Source organism: Xiphophorus maculatus, chromosome 22 (assembly GCF_002775205.1).
Source record: "Xiphophorus maculatus strain JP 163 A chromosome 22, X_maculatus-5.0-male, whole genome shotgun sequence".
Taxonomy (NCBI): domain Eukaryota; kingdom Metazoa; phylum Chordata; class Actinopteri; order Cyprinodontiformes; family Poeciliidae; genus Xiphophorus; species Xiphophorus maculatus.
Genome location: NC_036464.1, coordinates 2422935 through 2444178, shown reverse-complemented (window position 1 = coordinate 2444178; position 21244 = coordinate 2422935). Strand labels below are relative to the sequence as shown.

General features: G+C 41.5%; 3 protein-coding genes and 1 long non-coding RNA gene across 5 annotated transcripts; all 4 read left to right on the top strand.

Annotated features, from left to right (window-relative positions):
- Position 1: 1 nt before the first annotated feature.
- LOC102229712 lies at positions 2-1914 on the top strand. The gene has a single exon (XM_005815683.2). It carries the CDS (start codon positions 109-111, stop codon positions 946-948), a length of 840 nt encoding a protein of 279 aa, XP_005815740.1. The 5' UTR covers positions 2-108; the 3' UTR covers positions 949-1914.
- A 289-nt stretch (positions 1915-2203) lies between these two features.
- On the top strand, positions 2204-3937 carry LOC111606706. The gene is made up of 2 exons (XR_002752216.1): positions 2204-2503; positions 3102-3937. It is a non-coding gene; the product is annotated as an uncharacterized LOC111606706 (long non-coding RNA).
- Positions 3938-4708: 771 nt separating this feature from the next.
- LOC102229974 lies at positions 4709-6594 on the top strand. The gene has a single exon (XM_005815684.2). The coding sequence runs from the start codon at positions 4927-4929 to the stop codon at positions 5626-5628; it is 702 nt and encodes a 233-aa protein (XP_005815741.1). The 5' UTR covers positions 4709-4926; the 3' UTR covers positions 5629-6594.
- Positions 6595-6658: 64 nt separating this feature from the next.
- On the top strand, positions 6659-20065 carry slc22a15 (solute carrier family 22 member 15). Of its 2 annotated transcripts, XM_005815685.2 has the most exons (13): positions 6660-6804; positions 7384-7533; positions 7615-7747; positions 8315-8479; positions 8552-8681; positions 10760-10820; positions 12316-12482; positions 13335-13475; positions 13614-13699; positions 14190-14298; positions 14376-14448; positions 16918-17076; positions 17163-20065. In XM_005815685.2, exons 1-13 carry the CDS (start codon positions 6721-6723, stop codon positions 17205-17207), a joined length of 1503 nt encoding a protein of 500 aa, XP_005815742.1. In that variant the 5' UTR covers positions 6660-6720; the 3' UTR covers positions 17208-20065. The 2 variants fall into 2 exon arrangements, with proteins under 2 accessions (XP_023183332.1, XP_005815742.1); XM_023327564.1 differs by lacking the exon at positions 17163-20065 and having other exon boundaries at positions 6659-6804; positions 16884-16962.
- Positions 20066-21244: the final 1179 nt, after the last annotated feature.

Sequence of the window (21244 nt, the reverse complement as noted above, 5' to 3'; positions counted from 1 at the left end):
GCGGGCGCCATTTTCTCAAAGACTTCGAAGGGAGTGAAGCTCTTCTGGCACAACGTCGATCATTCCGGCTGATATGACGGTATTTACCCAGTAGAACCGCTCAAAATCATGGCTCTGACGGCTGGTCTCTCCCTCCTGACACTGCTGGCGCTGCAGGCCGCGGCTCAGGAGCCTTTATACGTTGAGATCGGCAAGAATCTGAATCTCGACCCAAAGTCTTCTGAGGCCATCAACGCCATCACATGGAAGCATAAGGGGAACATTGCTGCTGAATACATTAAGGATGCGGTTCCTCTGGAATATCTGGGTGACTTAAAAGGCCGATTAAAACTGGACGTGACCACCGGAATACTGACCATCAGCAACATAACAAAATCTGATGACGGGCAGTTCACGGTGGAGGTCAACAACAGAGTCCTTCCTGTCAAATTTAACGTTGTGGGGGTCAGGAAGCTGGTAACTGTTGAAGTCATCTTGAGGCCTCTGACGTGCAAGAGCGAATCCCCCAACTGCACCCTATCATGTGGTGAGGACTTTAAAGACGCTGAGCCCGTCCAGTACTTCTGGAAGAAAGGAGAAACGGAAGAATGGAAGGAGGATGAGAAGACAATCACAATTTTCAGCGAGGTGGAGAAGAAACTGGGCTTCAGAACCTTCACCTGCAAAGCGAAGAACAAATTCAGCGAGAAGGAGAGCGGCCCGTTAGTGAACCCCTTCAAAGACAAGGAATCTTCAGGGGTCAATGGAGGTCTGGTGGCTGGGATCGTTATTGTTATTATTCTACTAAGTTTAGCCGTTGGATTTTTTATCTACAGGAAATATATATATCCAAAGAAGAATGAGGATTCTGCACCAGCAAGACAAGGCGATGGAGAGAAAGCCAATGGGGATGAGAGTAGAGCTTTGAATATGCCAGAGCCTGGTAAAGACGCCAACTCAGAGTTATGAGGGCCTGACCACTGTGGATCCTTCTCGACCAGAACTCCAACTTGTTCTGTTTGCCTTCCCAGAGGAACACACTGGTTATAAATCCTTCTGCCCTCCTGCATCTATGTGAATGTACACATTATTACAGATTCCTCCTGTCAGCGAGGGCAAAGCTCTTCAGTGTTTATATCTGTCTGGATCTTCCATTTGACCATCATGTTCGGATTAATTATGAAGGGAAAAAAAAATCTGCGGCGCTTAAACGTGAACTCTTTCTTTCTTTCCAGTTTTTTTTCATATGAATATGTTGAATTGTTTTATTTTCCATCATTTTAGCAGTTTGTTAATCTGCATGTGAATCAGGAGTTTTAGAAAGCATAAGAACATTGCTTTAAAGACCTGTTTGGATAATGAACAGTAATGATGAGAAACTGAGATGTAATGAATGCAATGTGTTATTCATATCTATTTAATGCTGTCACGTTGCAAAAACCTCATTTTTAAAACCCATTTTTAGAGAGAATCTGTCCACTGTGCCTTTCTGCTAAAACGGATTCAATGTGACTCAATTGTTGCACAGGATTGCATTTTATTTAAGCATCATATGACGTATTCTCATCTGTATATATATCATGATAAAGCCATGGATTGACTAATATTACCTTAGATGCAATATGCTTTTTAAGTTTGTTTTTGAATGTACTGGAATAAATTGCTCAGGAGGACAATAGGAAGATAGTGAGCTGTTTCTAGTGGAAGCTTAGGCTTTAAAATGAGTGTGACCTGTTTAACTTACCCTTTGTGTGTGTGTGTGTGTGTGTGTGAGAGAGAGAGAGAGAGAGTGATTGATGGATGCAAAAAACTGTTAAGCATCTTATTTTTGTGTTGGACTGTAAATGCCTGTTTTCAGTGCTACTCCTGTATTTATTCTTTTTTCCACTGCTCTGTAACGTACCTTGTGAAATAAATAATTCGCTGCGTCGCTGAGTCTGAAGCCTATATTTCTCTAAAACCAAAAAAAACTTAAAGGCATTACATGAAAGTCGCTGTGAAGCAACTCCGGAAGTTTAGGCAGGGCACACTCTTAATTTAGCTGCTAGCTCGGAGTGACGCTTAAACATCGGTTCCAGATGCAGCTAAAATTGGAAAAATATGCAAATACCTTTCAATTTAGCATATTAATGAGAGGTCTTAGTTGTGTTGCTGTCTGGAGCTTAATAATAAACTGAAATAACGGTTGTATGTTTACCTAGAAGCAGTCTCTGAAAGCTAATGCAGGGTGTGATCTAAATGTAGCTGCTAGCTCGGAGTGTTGCTTAAACCGCACCGGTTGGAGGCGCCGCTGAATGCGGTAAAATATAAAAAATCCACACACAACTTTAATTTAACATATTAGTTTGAGTTCTCAGCTGTGCTGCTGTCTAAAGCTTTTGAATGAACTGAACAGAAAATACGAATCTATGAGGAAATGAACTCGGAAATGACAGCAGCTATCTATCTTGCTCGTTCAGATCATCTTTGTATGGCGGTGCTGGTTTAGCTTAGCTTGGCTATAGAGACGGCTTTCCACGCGCAGGTTTGTCACACTTAAATAATTACATTTTAGGTGGTTAAAGAGAGAAAAGGAGACTGGAAACAACAATAAACATCTAAATATTAATTCTAGTTGTGAAAAGCAACATTCCATGAACACTTAAGACTGTTGGCGAGTTAATAAGTTCGTGTTAGTTATACAAATGACTAAATTTGTTTTATCAAATTCAATTGACGTTTCAGGCTAAAACGTCACTTTTAAAGCTGAATAAAACCGAGTTAAACGTGTAATAGAATCAGCAGAATAGTTTTCTTTCAGTCGAGAAGCTGTAAATCATCCTGCAGATGTTTTATTTAAAATGAGCGCAGTGTCTTCAATTGAAAGCACAAAATGCTGGGAGAAAACTGGTTCTGTTGGTTTGATGTTGATGCTGTGAGCAGGAAGGATCTCCAGTAGCAGTCAGTGTTGCAATCAATTCCACTGCTAATCCACCTCCTTTGGTTTTTCTGCTCCTCTTTATGTTTCTGTCCAGACTTGAATAAATCAGATTAATACTTATTGTTTCTTTGTTGTAAACCAACACTTTTATTTGCAGATTTGTTGTTGCTGATTAGTGCGTCCTGTCTGTGTTTTTCTGCAGAGCCTCCAGAATCTCCTGGCTGGCTTTATTCTGACGGGGAAGAGGTAAAGACACCTGCAGACGCATCATGACACCACTTTCTCTGTACTAATCTCAGTAACCTCACCCTTTTATTAGGGTGTTTCCTCACCCTAATAAAAAATGACAGCATGAGAAGAGAGGCGATAGTTCCCAGCTGTCATTGAATGCAACACTGGAAGCCCAACAGTGGATCATTTGTTGATATTGGGAACATACAAACCCATTATTGTTTTTTTAATCAAATGTTCCTTGTAAGATTCAAAACTATGCAATTCATGTTAAAAGTAAGAAACCATCAACTTCCGCATAATATTCAAAAAATGTTTTGTCAGAATAGGGGATTATAATTTAAGAGGGAAGGAAATAAAATAAAAGGGTTTGTTTATCAATATGTGTGGCAGATTTATGGAATGGATTAAATGATGAGTTTAAACAAAGTAAAACTATAAACCTGATTTAAAATCTGTTCAAAAAGGAGATTATTGGGAAATATGTTGTGTAGGACAGATGTCTCAAAGACCAAAAGGGATATTATTGATATTAATAATTTATGAACATTGTAAATTTAATTATGAGAATGTGAGTTTTAAGTGTCATTCAGTGTGGGAATAATTTAAATGATTAGATTTAAATGTTTGTAGGTTGATAAGTATAAAGGGCAGGAAATCAGAAGATCTTTTTCTACCTGCTCCTTTTCAAACAAATTATGCAAAATTACATGCAATGGGCCTGATAGCTTTGTTTTATTCATTTATTTGTTTCTGTTTTTACTTTTTGTCTGTTTGAGATGTTAATAAACGTGACTGAGAAATTCACTCTTTAACACTGCTTGGTTATTTTTAACAATCAGTTTAATTTTCAGCCCTAAAGCAGAGGAGGAGACAGGATCTGCTGTTTTACTCACATAGAGTCAGAATAAGTTGGGTAGTAACTAGTTACTAGTTTACTCAATTACATTTAATTGAGTAACTTTTTTGAAAAAAGATTACGTTTAGGAGTATTTTTTAATATACTTTCTGCTTTTATTTGAGTAATTTTATTATGAAGTGTTTCTACTCTAAGTTGAGCAAAATTTCTGGATTTTCTACCCACTAAATGAAAAACAAACATGTTTTAATAAAAAAATAAAATAAAAAAATCACCAGACTCAGACACACTCTTGCTGTTTTCCTTAAAGATTCATAAGTTTTTTATTGAAAGAAACTTATTTGGATTTGCCTGGTTTTGATATTTTTTGTTTCTTAGATATAATTGTCATTTCAATCATTAGAATACCAACATTTTCACTTAACTATATTTTGATGATGTAATTTTTAAGTATTAAATCATAATTTGATCAGTTACTCAGTACTTGAGTAAACTTTTTACCAAATACTTTTTACGGCTACATTTACTAGTAGAAATATGCTGAAGTAGTGATACTCTTACTTCAGAACCGTTTTTGGACACTCTGCCCGCCTCTGGAATGATGATATTTGTATAAATTAAGACATTTTGAGGCTCACTCCATTTCAGAAACCTTAACAGTTCTTTCCAACCGCCAAGGACAACGAGCGGCCGCCATTTTGATCATAAAGAGCCTCAGGCTCTGTGGTTGTGGAGCTCTTCTAGTAAAACGTCGTTTTTACGGCTGTTGTCTCAACGCAGCTACAGCTGCGAGCCGTTACATACAAACCGTTACGTTTCTTTCCAACCGCCAAGGACAACGAGCGGCCGCCATTTTGATCACAAAGAACCGCGGGCTAGATGGTGTGGAGTTGTTCAAGTTAGACGTGGATATTCAGGGCGGCGGAGACGCTCCGTCATGGCAGTGACGGCTGGTCTCTCCCTCCTGGTGCTGATGGCGCTGCCGGCCGCTGCTCAGGACCTCATTTACTTTGAGGTCGGAAAGAGTCTGAAGCTCGACCCAAAGTACCAGCAGGCCATCACCGCCATCACATGGAAGCATAAGGGGAACCTTGCTGCTGAATACTTTACGAAAAATGCTCCTGTGGAATATCTGGGTGACTTAAAAGGCCGATTACACCTGGACCCGACCACCGCAATACTGACCATCAGCAACATGAGAAAATCTGACGACGGGCAGTTCACGGTGGAGGTCAACAACAGAGTCCTTCCTGTCAGATTTAACGTTGTGGGGGTCAGGAAGCTGGACGACTACCCTGTTCAAATCACCGTGAGGCCGCAGGGCTGCAGCAGCCTGACCTCTAGGAAATGCACCCTGGTTTGTGGTGGAACGTTTGAAGGTGCCGAACCCGTCCAGTACTTCTGGAAGAAAGGAAAAACGGGACAATGGAAGGAGGGGGGAAAGACGATCAGCATTTCTATTACCAAGAAGACTTCGAGTTTTCCACGCTACACCTGCAAAGTGAAGAATCTATTCAGCGAGAAGGAGAGCGACCCAAAAGCGAACCCCTTCAAGAAGGAACCCAGCAGCGGTCCGGTTCCGTTGCCTGCGGTTCTGCTTGTGGCCGTTTTAGCAATTGGAGCAGCAGTTATTGTTTGACTTATCAAGAACCCGCCATTTGTTCAAAAATCCTTTTGGTTTACATGGTGAAAAAAAAAAAAAAAAAAAAATTAATTACAAGAATACTTTATTTCGCCCACAAGGTAAATAATAAGTTATGCAGTAGAAGTTATTAAACTTCATGGATGTAAACACTTAAATATTATTTGGGGAAATTGTAGTCAGCCATTTTACAGAAGAGTTATGTTTTAAATACAACTTTTTATGAACTGTGCGATGCCGTGAGATCTCTGGTGAAGCCAGCTGGCCGAAGTCTGGGAGAAAACTAACTACGAACCATGAATAAGACTAATTCCTGTCGTCTTCTTTGTGGTTTTCGCTAGTAGTAACGTCCAGCTGGTGATCACCTGACTCGCTTCAGAAAAAGTATTTCTATTGCAGTTGTGCAAATATATTCATTTGGATACTTTAAACATTCTAATCCTAGCGCATTTTCTTTCTTTTTTCTTTTATCAAAAAAATCTTTTCCCCGAAATTGGCTTGTTTCCATTAAGTGAATTATTTTTGCAACAACAATTTGCTCAGTTCTATTGTTAACGCAGCTTAACAGGATGCTGTCCATAATTTTCTTGATTTTGCGTAAAGTCTCTGTAATGCATGTCTGACTGTCAGTATCCAGAGTTAAAACAACAACAGTAATAAGCGTCTCATTTATTTTTGCGTTGGACCGGAAATGCCAGTATCCTGTGCTACTCGTGTATTCATTTGTTTTTCCACTGCTCTGTAACTTGCTTTCTTGAATAAATTTCGTTTCGTCACTCAAACTGAACTGAAGCGAACTCGGACATTAAGGCAGGGCACACTCTTGATTTGGCTCAGACGCAACATATTGCGCTAAAACTGCACAAACATTCAAGTAAAACAAACAAACAAAAACATTTAAGTTAGCATATCAGTTTGAGTTCTTAGCTGTGTTGCTGTCCGAAGCTTTAGAATAAATTCAAATGAAAATATAGATTTACGGGGAAGTGAACCCGGAAGTTAAAGAAGCCAACCATCTTGCTCGTGCAGCTCATCTTTGTGCTGCGATGCTAGCTTGGCTAGCAGCCAGCTCGGCTCGGCCTCGGTGGCATGGATATAGAGACTGCTTTCCACACGGTTGGAGAGTTTGGGCCGTACCAGAAGCGGGCGGTCACCGTGCTGGTTCTGGCGCAGGTTCGTCACCTTTAAATATTTATATTTTAAGCGATTAAATAGAAAAAAACCAGACAGGAAACTCTCTGCTAGCACTAGCTGCAGCGCTACGTGGCTTTCAGAATGAGCCCAAAACAACAACAAATATTGAGCCTGGTGTGAAAATGAATCTTCCATAAATACTTCAGACTGTTGGCGAGTTTACCACAAACCTATAAGGTCGTGTAGGTTATAAGAATGGGTCAATTTATTCTAAGTGTCCGTTTTATGAACGTTTCAGTCTAAAATGTGACCTTATGAAGGTAAATGAAACCGATTTAAAGCTTTATAAACCAGCAGAACAGTTTAATTTCAGTCAAGAAGATCTGAGTCATGTAACAACCTAAGAACAGTTTGTATTAAGGCTCAGTGTCTTAAATTAAAAAGCATAAAATTCTGGAAGAAAACTGGTTCTGTTGGTATGATGTTGATGCAGTGAGCAGTCAGTGTTGCAATCAATCTGATGAAGCCTCTGACTGAAGAAAGTGGCAAGCACTGCTTTTGCTGCTTGTCTTTAAATCTCCGTGTTGTTGGAGTATGTTCTGGTTTTCTGTGTTTCAGGTCTACATGGCCTGCCAGTCCATGCTGATCGTTCTGGTCGGATACACACCAGAGTATCGGGTCGAGAAGCAGGACGGTGGTTCGTCCGGCCACCGGGAGCTGCAGCAGCACGTCATCTTCACGGAGGATGTGGACTCCATCGTCACGGAGGTCTGGAAAGCCGAACGTCCACAGACAGGAAGTAAAACACTGAGGCTTTAACGGGTTTCCTCCTGTCCCTGTGCGCCTCAGTGGGTCCTCATCAGACAGCAGGCCTATAAGGTCAGCCTGGCCGGGTCGCTGTTCTTCACCGGGCTGCTGGTGGGGAATGTCGTCTTCGGGCCGCTCTCTGATCGGATCGGACGGAGGCCCGTCTACCTGACAGGTGAGGGAAAACGGGGATCCGGTTGGTTTTCCTTCAGTGTGACCAGCAGGATCAGGGTTGCTTGTTGCTTTACCGTTGCCTGAGGTTGTTGCGTTGCTCCCAACCTGCAACAGCCTGCAACGCTGTATCCCAGTGTGTCAGGAATCAGCCTGAAGGTTCAATGAATTCCTGCAGGAATGAACAAGCAGATGGGATCAGAGGTGGAGGAGTTTCACTCGGAGAGCTTTAATCATCACATAGCTGGGATGTTTTACTCCAGCAGCACTCTGTGTAACCAGGAGGCTACGGCAGGCAGTTTTAGCATAAAATCTGCTTCACCACACTTATGTTCCAGATATTTGAAATTGGTTTATGACTAGATGTATTAATAATTAAGACAAGTCTAATTACATTCTGACTACTGTAAATGATTTATTATTAAGTTTAATGGAGACTTTAATCCAAGACGTATACAATCAATTACTGACAATCTGAAGCATTTATTTCAGATATCAATAATTAAATTATGCGCCTCCTCCAGGCTCTGTTGGGTTCTCCTCCTCATGCTCCGCCCCCTTTGCCCCCCAGGTCTGTTCTTTGAGGTGATGTTCGGCTACCTCACCGCCCTGGCGCCCAGCTACGAGGTCTTTGCCGCCTCTCGGCTCCTGGTGGGGCTGATGAACGGCGGCATCGGCCTCGTCTGCTTCGTCCTCACCCAGGAGTACGTGGGGAAGTCCTACTGGGCCATGACCGGTACGGCGCCGCTGACCCGCTCGCTCGCCCTGCTGCCTAGACTCTGTTAGCTGCAGCTGCTTGTCTCTGCAGGGACGCTGACCAGCATGATCTTCGCCGTCGGCATTGCTCTGTTCGGAGCGCTGGGCTACTTTGTCCGGCCCTGGAGGACTCTGGCCATGGTGGCCAACTCCTCCGGCGTCCTGTTCTTTCTGCTCTCTGTGTGAGTAGAAACTCAGCTGCATAATGGTTTAATTTCCCTTTGGGATTAATAAAGTATTTGAATTTGAAATGTCAACTTCCTTTTATAATAAGCTAAGAATTTATGAAGCTAAGCTAGTATTTTGAGTAAAATCTGAAATTTTTACTTTAAAAGTCTAAGGTTAGCATGAAGTTCAAACTATTACGCAAAATTCACATTTGTAAATTTTTGTACTTCCATTTGGGTCTGAACTGTTTCTAAAAACATCCCAAGCGCTTAAAAAATCACCAAGGCAATAATTTAATGTTTTTTGGTGTCTGGATAAATGATCAAACCTACAACCCCAGAATAGCTACACCTGTTACCTAGCAACCCAGACTGAGCTCCAGCATGTTTGGTCAGCTGGGTTTACTGCTGTACAATGGCTGCTGGAAATGAGAAGTGTTTTGTTGTTGACTTGGCATCCAGAAACAATTTGCTGCAGGTTCTACTGACGCTTTTCAGAGATATATGGTTGTATAATTGCACATCTGTTTGGGGATATTTTCACTTACAAGTGTAAACGTTGAGCTGGGGGCGTGGCCAGCAGCAGGTTATGTGGATTTAAAGTGACAGAGACCCCTAAACAGCTCAAAATAGGCAGAACTGAGCAGATAAAAACCTGACTATCTAAGAATAATTTTGTATAAAAATTGAAATCCTAATCTGTTCAAGGAGGCATAATGGGTCACCTGGAACTCCTTGAAAAGTCCTGACAGAGCTCTGAACCAAATCAAAAGATCCTTTCTATAGAACAAGGAAGTGAACCTGAAAGAGGAACATCTGCAGAGTTTATAAACCACAAAGTTTTTGTTCTGACCTTCAGTGAGTCATGAATGACGGCAGGGAGTGACTGAAGGTCTGGATCAGGCTGGGGAATTTATCAAATCTGTTTTGGTTTCTGTTTAAAACTCAGTCATAAACTCATGAGGAGGAGGAGGAAATCCTCTGCAGGTAGTGGAACTGATCTGGGCTTTCCTCAACAACGTCAGAGTAAACTAAACACTAACAGAGAGAGAGAAAGTGTTGGTCGCTGCAGCTTCAGATCTGGAGAAGAAAGCAGCTGAAACACTTCTCCTTAAAAAGTACAACTCTGGAGGAGCAGATTTCTGAGATGCTCAGAGGTGAGATGAACTTCTCTGAAGGTTTGATCTTCCTTCAGAAATAATTAGCTAAATCATTGCTGAGTTAATCCTGATTATGATTTATTTATCTATAGTCGTCGTCTTAAAGTCTCTGCAGAAACCAGAGCAACACTCTGGCTTCCTCTTTTCTATAAATAACGTTGAGGTTGATCAGGACAGGACGAAGGTTGGAGGTTAAAGTCCAGGAAGCTGAAGTTTCTTTCAGCCACGTTTGAAACATCAGCATTAAAATGTGTTTCTGGGTTAATTTCATTTGTAAAGTTTATTTGTGCTGCATGTTGATGTGTCAGAGGAGATGAAACATGCCTGCATGAAAATAAAATCTGATTGAACGGAGATGAAGCTGCTGCAGCTGAGAAGATAAACTGATGTGTGAAGCAAACATGTTTGGTTTCAGCTCTGATCTGTTTTTATCACAGATATTCAGAGGAGACGACCTCACAACTCAGTTCAGTTCAAAAATGCTTCAGATTAAATGCAACTTAATAAAAAGCTTTCAAAAGTATTCATACCCCTTTAATTTTTCTATATTTTGTCACATTACAACCATAAATATACACTGCTCAAAAAAATAAAGGGAACACTTAAACAGGTGTTTCACACTTAAAGTGTTCCCTTTATTTTTTTGAGCAGTATATTTAATTGGATTTTAATGTGACAGACCAACACAAAGTGTAATACGACTGTGAAATAGAAAGAAAATTATATGATTCAAAACATTTTTTACAAATAAAACATTGAATAAAAACTGAAAGACAAAATATGGAAAAGTTTAGTGGGTTTGAATAGTTTTGCCTGCCATTGTATCGTCAGAAAATCGACAAACGGTGATGCTGTGAGATTTTTTCATAGAATAAAACCTGCAGATGAAATATCTGTTGCTGATTAGTGCGTCCCGTCTGTGTTTTCCTGCAGAACTCTTCCAGAATCTCCTCGCTGGCTTTATTCTCAGGGACAGACGGAGCGAGCCGAAGAGGTAAGGACACCTGCAGACGCATCACTTCCTCTGCACACACATCCTGACATCACTTCCTCTGCACTAATCTCAGAGACATTGTCGTTATTTCGGCATTTCCTCATTCTAAAAAAGAGCTGAGAGAATGAGGAGCGGTTATTGTTCCCAACTGTCATTGAATGCAACACTGGAAGTTCCAACATGGCCGCTGATACCTCAGAACCCGGCTACTGGATCACAGCTGTTCTGAAGGTGGGTGGGGAGTTTCCTGTGAGTTTTGTGGTTTTGGTCTGTGGCTGAAGCTGACTGCAGTAATCTGAGGGAGTGATGTCACTTCCTGTTTGAGACAAATTCAGCTCTGATGGGATAATCTGTCAGTCCTGAGGAGAGACGGCTGCATCAGCGTTCAGATTTATCATCGTCCTGGGTCAGAGGCGTCCTCGTCCTACAGCAGGAGTGTGTGTGTGTGTGTGTGTGTCTCCTGACTCGTTGCCATGGTTTCCCTGGAAGCGTGCGTCTCGAAGGTGTTTCTGCTGAACTCTGAGGCGTTGGAGCAGAATGAGGGATTTGTTTCCTCACTCAAAGGCTTGTGTTTCTGACCCGGGTCGTCTGTTTGCGTCCTGCAAGGCATTATGGGAAGGATTGCTTCCAGCCAGACATTCTTTACGCCTTCTGAGGGTCTGTCGGTGGATTCCAGATTTAACTGCATTCTTTTTAATGATAACATTAGAAATCATCAAACTGGAGCAGTTTAACTTCTGACCCAACAAACTAAAACTCCCACAATGCATCTGTTTGCTTTTTTCTGTCTTATTGAGCCAAACGTGGCAGCAGCTGCAGCAGAGGGCGCGGCGTTGCAGCAAACCTCCCTGATGTTCATCAGAGTCTCCGGACTGCTCAGCTGATTGGCTGATTCACTCAGTTCATATTGATTTATGCTGATCATCTCTGCAAGATAAAAACAATTAAATACATTCAGAAACACGAGTTTCTAAATTTTGTTTCTTTCCAGTTGAATTTTCTTATATATTCATCAATTTGTTACACATGTCTTATTTAGTTTTTAACTTGTCCCCTATTTAGCTATCCATTCTATAATTTCTGATGTATTTGTTTAGTTTTGTTTTCTTTATTTAGTTCTCTTTAGCTTTATTTGCATATTACATTTCTTTGTTCTTTTTCTTATTATATTTATTAAAAATAAAATTTCTCTTTTCATTTCTCTTAATATTTAATTTTCTTACATATTTCTTCTTTAATTATTTAGCTATTATTTAATTTATTTAGAACAGGCTGGATCAGTGATCAAAACGAGTCGGGACGTTTGTCCCTGGATGATTTGGGTTCAGCGGTTCCGTCCAGAGTAAAACTAAAAACAGTCTCTGAGGTTTTATAGGCGGATAAAGTTGATCTCAGATTTCATTTCCTCTTCAGGACAAACCCGATGACTCTGCAGGTTTCTTGTTTTTATAGCTTTTCTGACTGAATTTAAACATGTTTCTGTTTGTAATGTGAGGTTCTGCGCTACATGGCGGTGAGGAACGGCAGCAACGCCACCAACCTGGTTCTGCAGCGGGTCGGCGCCGCCAAGCCCGGCGGCCCGGTGAGCAGGCGGGGCGGCGTCCTGCAGCTGGCGGTCCATCCGGTCCTGCGCCTCAGGACGATGGTGCTCATGTACGTGTGGTGAGTATCGGACCGCCGGTTCTGTTGGGCCGTTTTAACCCTCAGTCCAGATAAATGAACCTCTGATCTGGAACTGAGACAAGTTTTAGTTTTTGATTCAGGAAATCTGTTTTTACCTCTAAAGACAATATTTTAGTTTTACTTTATAAAATATGACTTTCTCTTATTATTGTGATTTTTTAAAATTACTTAAGGAATTTATTCTTATTACTTTTTCTTCTGTTACTATTTTTGTTTATTTCTCGTATTATTGAGACTTTATTGTAATAATATGAGTTTAGTCTTGAATCAGTCGTATTTTATTCTGGTAATATGACTTTATCTTAATTACTTTTTACTTTATTTTTTATAATACGACTTCATTCCTGTATAATTGAGACAAATCTTTCTGCAGTAATGTGACTTTAGGCTCCTAAGTTTCTTTTTTTCTCAGCCTGGCATTAATGCTTCGTAAATGTTCGTTTTTCATTTATAAATTCATTTATTTTCCAACATGCCTCCAGTTTCTTCTCTTCTTGCTGCTGTTTTCTAGCAGATGGTTGGACTGAAACATCTTGTTAGGGTTCATCTCAATGACATCATCTGCTGTATGACATGATGTCAGCAGGGTGTGGATCTAAAAGCTAAATGTCCTTTGAGACGAGCAGAGTTCGTATTTTCAGCCTGGTCAAAAACACGACAGCGAACGTTTTTCTGTAGCGTTGATTTTCTTCCAGCTCCATCTGAGCTCAATGTTCCTGATCTGATAGTAAAAGCTGGAACTGAGACCCATTCAGCAGATCTCAGGTTACGCCTCAGACTCTACCTGTGTGTGTGTGTGTGTGTGTATGTGTGTGTGTGTACGTGCTGCAGGTACTGCTGCAGTCTGGTGTATTACGGCCTCACCCTGGGAGCCAGCGCCACGTCGGGGAGTCGCTTCGTTAACGTGGCCATGTACGGCCTGGTGGAGCTGCCGGCCTATCCGCTCTGCATCTACTTCATCAATAAGAGCTGGTGAGAGGCCGACACGCCTGCAGGCTCCGGTCGCAGCCGGACCGGCGCCTGCAGCCAGAGCCCTCCAGGGCTCCAGGAGCAGCAGACGGTTCCTCTGCTGCTCCTGCTGCTGATCTGCTGCTGGTTTCCTGTTTCCAGGGCCGGCAGGAGGAAGAGCATGTCCAGCTTCCTGTTCCTGGCCGGCTCCGCCTGCCTCTGCACCACGCTCATCCCAGAGAACTCAGGTGAGGTTCCGGTTCCTGCTGCTGCAGGTGGACACGGCTCAGACCTCCTCAGGTCTGAAGATGATGATGAAGTGGAGAGAGGGCCATCTGAGGTCCAGGATGTTGGTTCCTCTTAATAAATTATTCAGAAGCCGACAGAACCTTCCTGTCATCAGATGTTCGTTTAGCTTCTGTCAGCTCTGTGTGATCTTCCTCTCTTACTGCTTTCCTTTTTTCATTATTACTCCTTTTTTCTTTATCCATCATTCCCTCCTTCCCTTTTATTCCTTCCTTCTTGCCTTTGATTAGTAATAAATGTAACATTGGTAAACACATTTGTGTGATTTTGATGTAATGTTTGTTGCTTGTTCATAACTGGTGACTGAATGATGTTTTTATCATGTAAAGTTCTTTGACCTGAATTGTTGCTGAAATGTGACGTACAAATAAACTTGACTTCTTTTCTTCCTCTCCTTCCATCCCTCCTTCCTCCTTTCCTTCCTCCTCTCAGGGTCTCTGCTGAGCATCACGTCTCTGGCTCTGCTGGGGAAGCTGATGGTCAGCGCTGCGTTCAACATCGCCTACGTTTACACCTCAGAGCTCTACCCGACTGTGATCAGGTGACCTGGAGGCGTTCAGCCACACCTGGGCTGGGTTTGGGTGGGGTCAGAGGTTAAACGAGCCGTTTGTGCTGCAGGAACGCCGGGCTGGGAGTGTGCTCCATGTCCTGCCGAGTCGGAGGAATCCTGGCGCCGTTTGTTCCCTCCATGGTGAGTTCTGGTCGGTTCTTCAGGGAAAACGAAGCCGATGTTTGATCCGGTTCTACTGCAGATCGTCTGCTTTTAGTTTCAGTATTTTGTTTGTTTAAGTCTGAAGAAAACCACTGAAGTGTTTCTTCCTCTTCGGTTTCTGTCATGCTTTCTGCTTCTCTGCACTGAAACTCCCAGTATAACAGGGTCAGGCTTTATACTGGGGCTGAACCTTTTCATACTGGGATGTGAGCTCAAAGTGAGAAATCCAGAACTCTTTGGACCTTGGTAGTAGAACAGGATGTTGGACCGGGCTGAGCAGCCATTTTGAATCTTTGCTGCAGCATGTCAGATTGCATTCATCATTAAATGCTGCAGAGGCTGCAGGAGGGGTCAGAGGTCATAGAGTCTTTCTCTAAATCTATCTCTTCTTCTCTCTCTTCCTTCCTGTATCTTTCTCTCTCCATCTCTCTTTTTTCTCTCTCTCCTTGTACATCTCTATATTTTTCTTTCTCTAACTCTTTCTTTCTATCTCTGTCTCTAATTATCTCTTTCTCGCTCCCCTTCTCTTTCTCTTTCTCTCTTTGTGATCTCTGTAATAAATGCGACTGATTGGATGTTGTCCAGCGTTTCTTGATGACCACGCCTTATTTTCAGTGACTGAAGCAGCAGGTTAATCATCAGTTTCCAGCAGTGGCAACATTGACTTCAGAGTTCAGAGGAAAGATGATTTAATGACTCAACATCATAACAATGCTGCTATTGTTAGCATGCTAACACCCAAGGTTTTGGCTTACTGCATATTTGAGTTACTTAAATAACTGAACCGGATCTGACCTCCAACAGCCGATGTTTCCTTTAAGAAGCTGCTAAATATAACAGCAGCAATGCTAATGCTTTGATATAGCTATTAAATAAAGTTATTAAAATGGGTAAAAAGGATTAGATGCTAATTTTATGGTTCAGAAAACCAGGAGATGCCTGTAAATAAACCCAAACATGTTTGTGTGACGGTGATTTTTCACTCGGAGGATTTGATTCAAGGGAAAATATAAAAATATACAAACGCGTCTTGCAGTAATGGAAAACTTTCTTAAACATTTCCACTTCTTAGACTTTCATAACATCCTTAAAATGGACCAGAGGAAGTTAGAAACTGTCTGTTCGTGATCGACCAGAGCTGAGGTTCCTCTTCCAGAGTCAAAACGCACTTTAATATTTATTTTTACAATCAGTTTTTGTCTGACATCAAATGTTTCCAGCAACTCAGTGCAAAGAGTTATTTTCAGGTCATTTCCTCTGCTAACTGGCAGCATGCAGAGACATGAGCCCAGTCAGGTTCAGCTTCGTCATTCCCCTCATAACATTCTGACTGCTGGTTTTAAATGAGAGGAGTGTGTTTGACACCATGTAATTCTGTGGTTTCTCTCTGCTGCATTCTGACAGCCGCTTCACAGAGAACATAGTTCAGAACCGAACTCCTCCTTCCAGCCCGTTTCAGATTTTTCAGGGCGTTGGTCGTCTGAATTCCATCAAGTCATTTCATGACTCACCCGCTGGCCTCTGATGGAGTCTGACCGTCGTTCTGATTGGAAACATGGCTGTAGGAGGACAGCAGCGTGGGCTGCACCAGATAGAAAGCGTTTGGCTGCAGAGATGCCGAGTGGAAGCTGCCTGAACATGAATTTACGCTGCAGCTGCAGCTGCTACATGATTGTAGCTGAAAACTGAACCACAGTAACGTTTCTAGTGTCAGGACAGCGTCGCCATGGAGATGTTTATGTAAACAATCGACCACACCCTCCATCTGAAGCCGCTGCACTCGTCGACCTTTCCTCAGAGATAACTTTAACATCTCATTAAACTGCAGCACAATGTTTGACCTGAGGTGAAAAATCCCCAAGAATCTACCCATTTAAACAGAACCTCGGGACTTTCCGCTCCATTTGCACCCTGAGCATGTGACGACCCCTAGTGGCGCCTCTGAGAACTGCAGATATAAACAGTTTTATCCGTTTTTCACCTCAAAACTAAAAAACATAGAAAGATTTAACTTTGAGGAACCGAGACGCAGCAGTTGGGAATCACTGAAGTGAAATCAAACAAGTTGCCTGGATTGTTAGAAAATGATAGAAAGTCATGAAATATAAAGTTTTGACTGCTGTTGGCGACTCGTTAAAGATCTGCATGAACTGCTGCCTTCAGGGAAACGGTGATGAAGACCAAAAGCAGAATCTTTAGACAAAAGATTCACAGCTTCTAGATTTTCACTGTAAATATTTAGATTCAATCATTTTTTAGTCATCAGTCAAAAGTTTTTAGACACTATTAGAAAAAACTTCTTCTTCTATTTAAATGCAGTTTTCAGGTTTAAACTGGAAACGTGTAATTTATCCCGTAAAGGTCAGGAGTTTAAAGGTCAGGAGTTTAAAGGTCAGTGTATTTTTGTCCCTCAGGTGTTGCTGTAGTGAAACCGTCTCTGTGTTTCAGCGCGCGCTCCACGCCTCCATGCCCTTCACCGTGTTCTGCCTGAGCGGTTTGTCTGCAGGCTGCCTGGGCCTCCTGCTGCCCGAGACCCTGAACAGACCTGCAGCCGACACTCTGGAGGAGCTGAGCGGCCCGAGCGGCAGCCGGGTTCTGGAGAACAAGGTGATGCTGCAGATCCAGAACCCTTCAAATCGTCATCAGATTAAACACCCAGATTTTTATCTCCAGTGTCTCGTTTCTCTCTGCAGGCTCTGCTGTACGAAGAGGAGAAACTGAAATCAAACCACAAGTGAAGCTCTGGTCTTCGTTTCGGTCCAGAGGGAGCGGCCGCTTCAGAGCGGCGTACCGTCCCTTTAAGACGGGGAGTCTCCGGGTCGCCGCCTGCAGGGTTCTCCTCGGTTCCTCTCAGGTTTTTCTCTCCTGGCTTCAGTCCAGATGTTGCTGCCGCTGGCAGGAAGTGAAGCACAAACTTTAAACATTCCTGTGGCCAGAGAGCCAGGTCAAAGTTCACTGAACCCAGAAGCTGATGATCAGCTGGGAAACGTGATCTGCTGGGAGCAGAGCTTTAATCTGAGCCGGGACCGGGTCGTGGTTCTGATCCGTTAGAGAAACTTTTTTCGCTTTCAGTGAAAGCGGTGATGTAACGCGGTTTAATGGCGGCTCAAGTGATGGATCAAGTGATGTTTCATATTTTCCATGAAGCGTTTTATATGAATCAAGCTTCTACTGCCCCCTGGTGGCTGCCAGTGCAGGCCAGGAAGCCGAGCCGGACGGAATCAGATTATTTTTAAAAGCAGAGGTGATGCTGAGTCACTGGCTGCTTTGGCTTTTTCAGACGACCAGGAAGTGAAAGTGATCAGATTGAAGCCGCAGCAGAAAGTTTCATGATCACATGTAGATCTAATCTGACCTGTTTACACGTTGAAATCGAGTTTTTCACAGCTTCCTGAACTCCAGTGGATGTTTTTCTACCGGAAATCATTTTGAACTGCAGGAGAAACTGTGGTTGGTAATAACTGTTCCTCTCTGATGTTCAACAGCCATAATGAGAACCAGACACTCAAAAACACCAAATATCACCAAGGATTTCTGTCTGGTTTCTGGTCCAAACGTCTCACTGGACATCAGACAAAACTAACTTACACGTACATTTTCAGCAAGATATTGATAGTTTTAAACTGAATGACAGACATTTTAGTGAAATACTCAGCTGGTGTAACTCGTTGTTAAATTGTTTCCTTAAATTAATCTCCTATATTACATTGGAAAGTTACTTTAATCATATTTCAAGTGCACTAAGATATTTACACAAGAACTAGACAGAAATTCTTGGTAATATTTTGTTTTTGCTGCGTTCATGTTTATCATCAAACATCCTGAAAACAACCAATAATAGATTTATTTATTTCCTGTTTACTTCCTGATATTCCATAAAACGTCACTTTTCCCAGCCAGATTTCAGACCAACATCAGGTTCAGGGTTCAAACTATCAGAGTTTTTCTACTGATTGAATCCTAAAATTGGAATAAAAACCTTTAATTTTTGATAAAAGCCTCTAAAGATGAATTCCTGGTTCATGTTGCAGCGTCTTTAACTCTCCTAGGTCAGAAAATCTCTGAACTTTAAATCTGCACATTTATGGGACCAATCCTAAATATTTGAATTTGATTTAAAAGTTAGTTTTGTAGTAAATTCTGATATATTTTGACATGTTAAATCCTGTTTTTTTTTCCAGTAATAATGGATGTAAAATGAGTTGGATTAATGTTCATTTTAATGATAATTAAGGATTTTTTAAAGGGATCAAAGCTCCTGGACTAAAAACACTGCAACATTCCTGAAAGCCTTTTGTTTACTCTGTAAATACTGAAATGAATATAACGTTACTAAATGGATGTTATTGTATTTACAGGAATCTTTGGTTTAACTTTGAGTAAAAATATGAATTTTCTCTTCCTTTGTTCTTCTTTTCTGTCTTTGTGGTTTAATGAGCAGAAAAATCTTCATCAGTTTAAAACTAGATAATTTCTCTGCCTTAGATGAATCAACACTCATCCAAACCTCTGAAGCACGGTAAAGCAGGTGTCATGCTGTGGGAATCTCTGATCCTGAGGTTTGTGGTTTGAAGTCAGTGGGCCGAACCGGACCAGTAAGGAGAGCTGGGTAAACACGATGGATGCATTTTAACTGGTACCAGAAGTGGGTCGAGAAGACAAAACTAAAAACATTTTACAATAAATGTTGAAGAAAAATATAGACATTGATGTTTATTTGTTCAGCCTGAAACAAAACATTACAAATCTGCAAAAATCCTTTCCGATTTTCACAATTGCGGTGTTTCTATTAAAAAAATGTAAATAAAATGATGAGAATAAGTTTAACAGAATAAACGACCAGCTCACTGTTATAGAAACCTCAGGCAGTAGAAATGAAGATTTCTCTGGAGGTTAATATCCAGATAAATGAAATGAAACGACTCAGAGCGGTGGCATGCAGCTCACCCTGACTGGACGACTAACAGGAAGAGAAGTTAGCAGAACAACGTTGTGAAAAGGGAAACAAGAAGAAGACAAAAGAGACGTTTTTATGTCTCTTGGTAATGTTGATCAAGACTACTGATCTTTAAAATGTCTGACTGCTAATTGTGATTTTAGCTGATATAAATTGTTTTACCTGTAGCTAAGGACAGTGGTTCTTAGAGGCCTCCTGGTTCTGTTGGGTCTCAGTCTGTTCAGATATTCAGTAAAAAGTTTCTTTCTTCTTCCTACTCCTTTTCAAACATGTTGAGATTACTGTGGTACAAAAATGCCTTTAGCATTCCTTGTTCTTGTGCATGATTTCATACCATCATCTTCAAAATAAAGTTTCATTTCATTCTTCAGATCTTTGGACCGTCTGAATAAACTGTAAGTTTGTTTTGTTTCCTACTTGAATTTTGTCTTCAGGAATTTTCCTGCTTGTTTCTCTGATGTTCGGAGAAAATGTTCACTTCTGATTTCAGATCAACGTTTAATCTGTTTGAAGATTAATCTACAGGATTATTGATTATTGATGAACAGGAATCAAACATCACGATGATCAGCTGATGATTCTTTGGTTTCTCTGAACAAACTTTCTGTCCACCATTAAAGTCAGATGCAACAACTTCCAGCTGTTTCCTGTTAGTACTTTCAAAATAAAAATATTAACGTTAAAATCTGTTTGATTCAGTCAGATTATTAAATTGTTACTCTTGGTTGGATAATCCATTTATAGAGTTTGTTTATGAAATAAAATAGTTCCTGCTGTTCAGTCAGTGAATCAGTGAATGTAAAAGTGTCTCCGTGTCTCCATCTAGTGGCCTGACAGTAGAAGTGCAGCAGCTGATGCAGCTTCCTCTGACTGCATTCAACTGACACTGACATGAAGCAGAGAAGAAGAGCCAATCAGAGCAGCAGCTGATCTTTTTCCAGCTCTAATGATGTAAAGGATGATCAGAGCTGATCAATGATGTGTGTTTCCTCTGCAGGTGAAGGTAGAAAGTGTGTGTGAGCTGATGTGAATTCAGCAGCATGGATCAGTGTGAAGATGAGAGCCAGAGCAAAGGTCAGAGGTGAGGTCACCATCTCTAAGTGTCCACAGCCCCTTTCACACAGCGTTCACACTGGATCAGGGCCAAACAGACGTGGTGATGAAGCTGCTGCTCCTCTTTGCTGCTTCATCCAGGCTGAACACAGCAGCTCAGCCTGGTATCAGAGCAGAATAATCCAGTCCAGGTTTGAAGTTTCTAGGTGTTGTAGTTTTTAAACTAGAGTCGATTAAAGATGCGGAAGGTAGTGAAAAATTAGGTGGAATCGCCCTTTAGCCATTTCCCGAATCAGAAGCTGGAATTGGAAACCAACTTCAGCTTCGTTTGTATTTTGTTGTGCAGACAAATTTTATTTAATGATGTATTTTCAACATTAAATTCTATTATTGGGGCCTGCCATGCAAAGCAATGGCAGGAACCTATTGCTATTCTCCCAAGAAAAGTTTCTTTATTATTATTGGGGCCTGCCATGCAAAGCAATGGCAGGAACCTATTACTATTGTCGGAGAGAAGCGTCTCTTTATTATAATTCTTTATTTTTCTTCCGTAACCGTTAATGCGGCTCATACCGCTGGGTGCACACCTACAAATGAGGTATCAAAACGTGCAGAAAATTCACGCCATTGGAGCTATTATTTTTGGTGGGATTTGGGCTTAACGTGGCGACATAATTCGCAAAAAACTGCGAAAAAAACCCCATTATAACTCAATGGGAAAAATCCTAGAAATACCCTATTTTTGAGGATTTGCTGTGTCGTCAC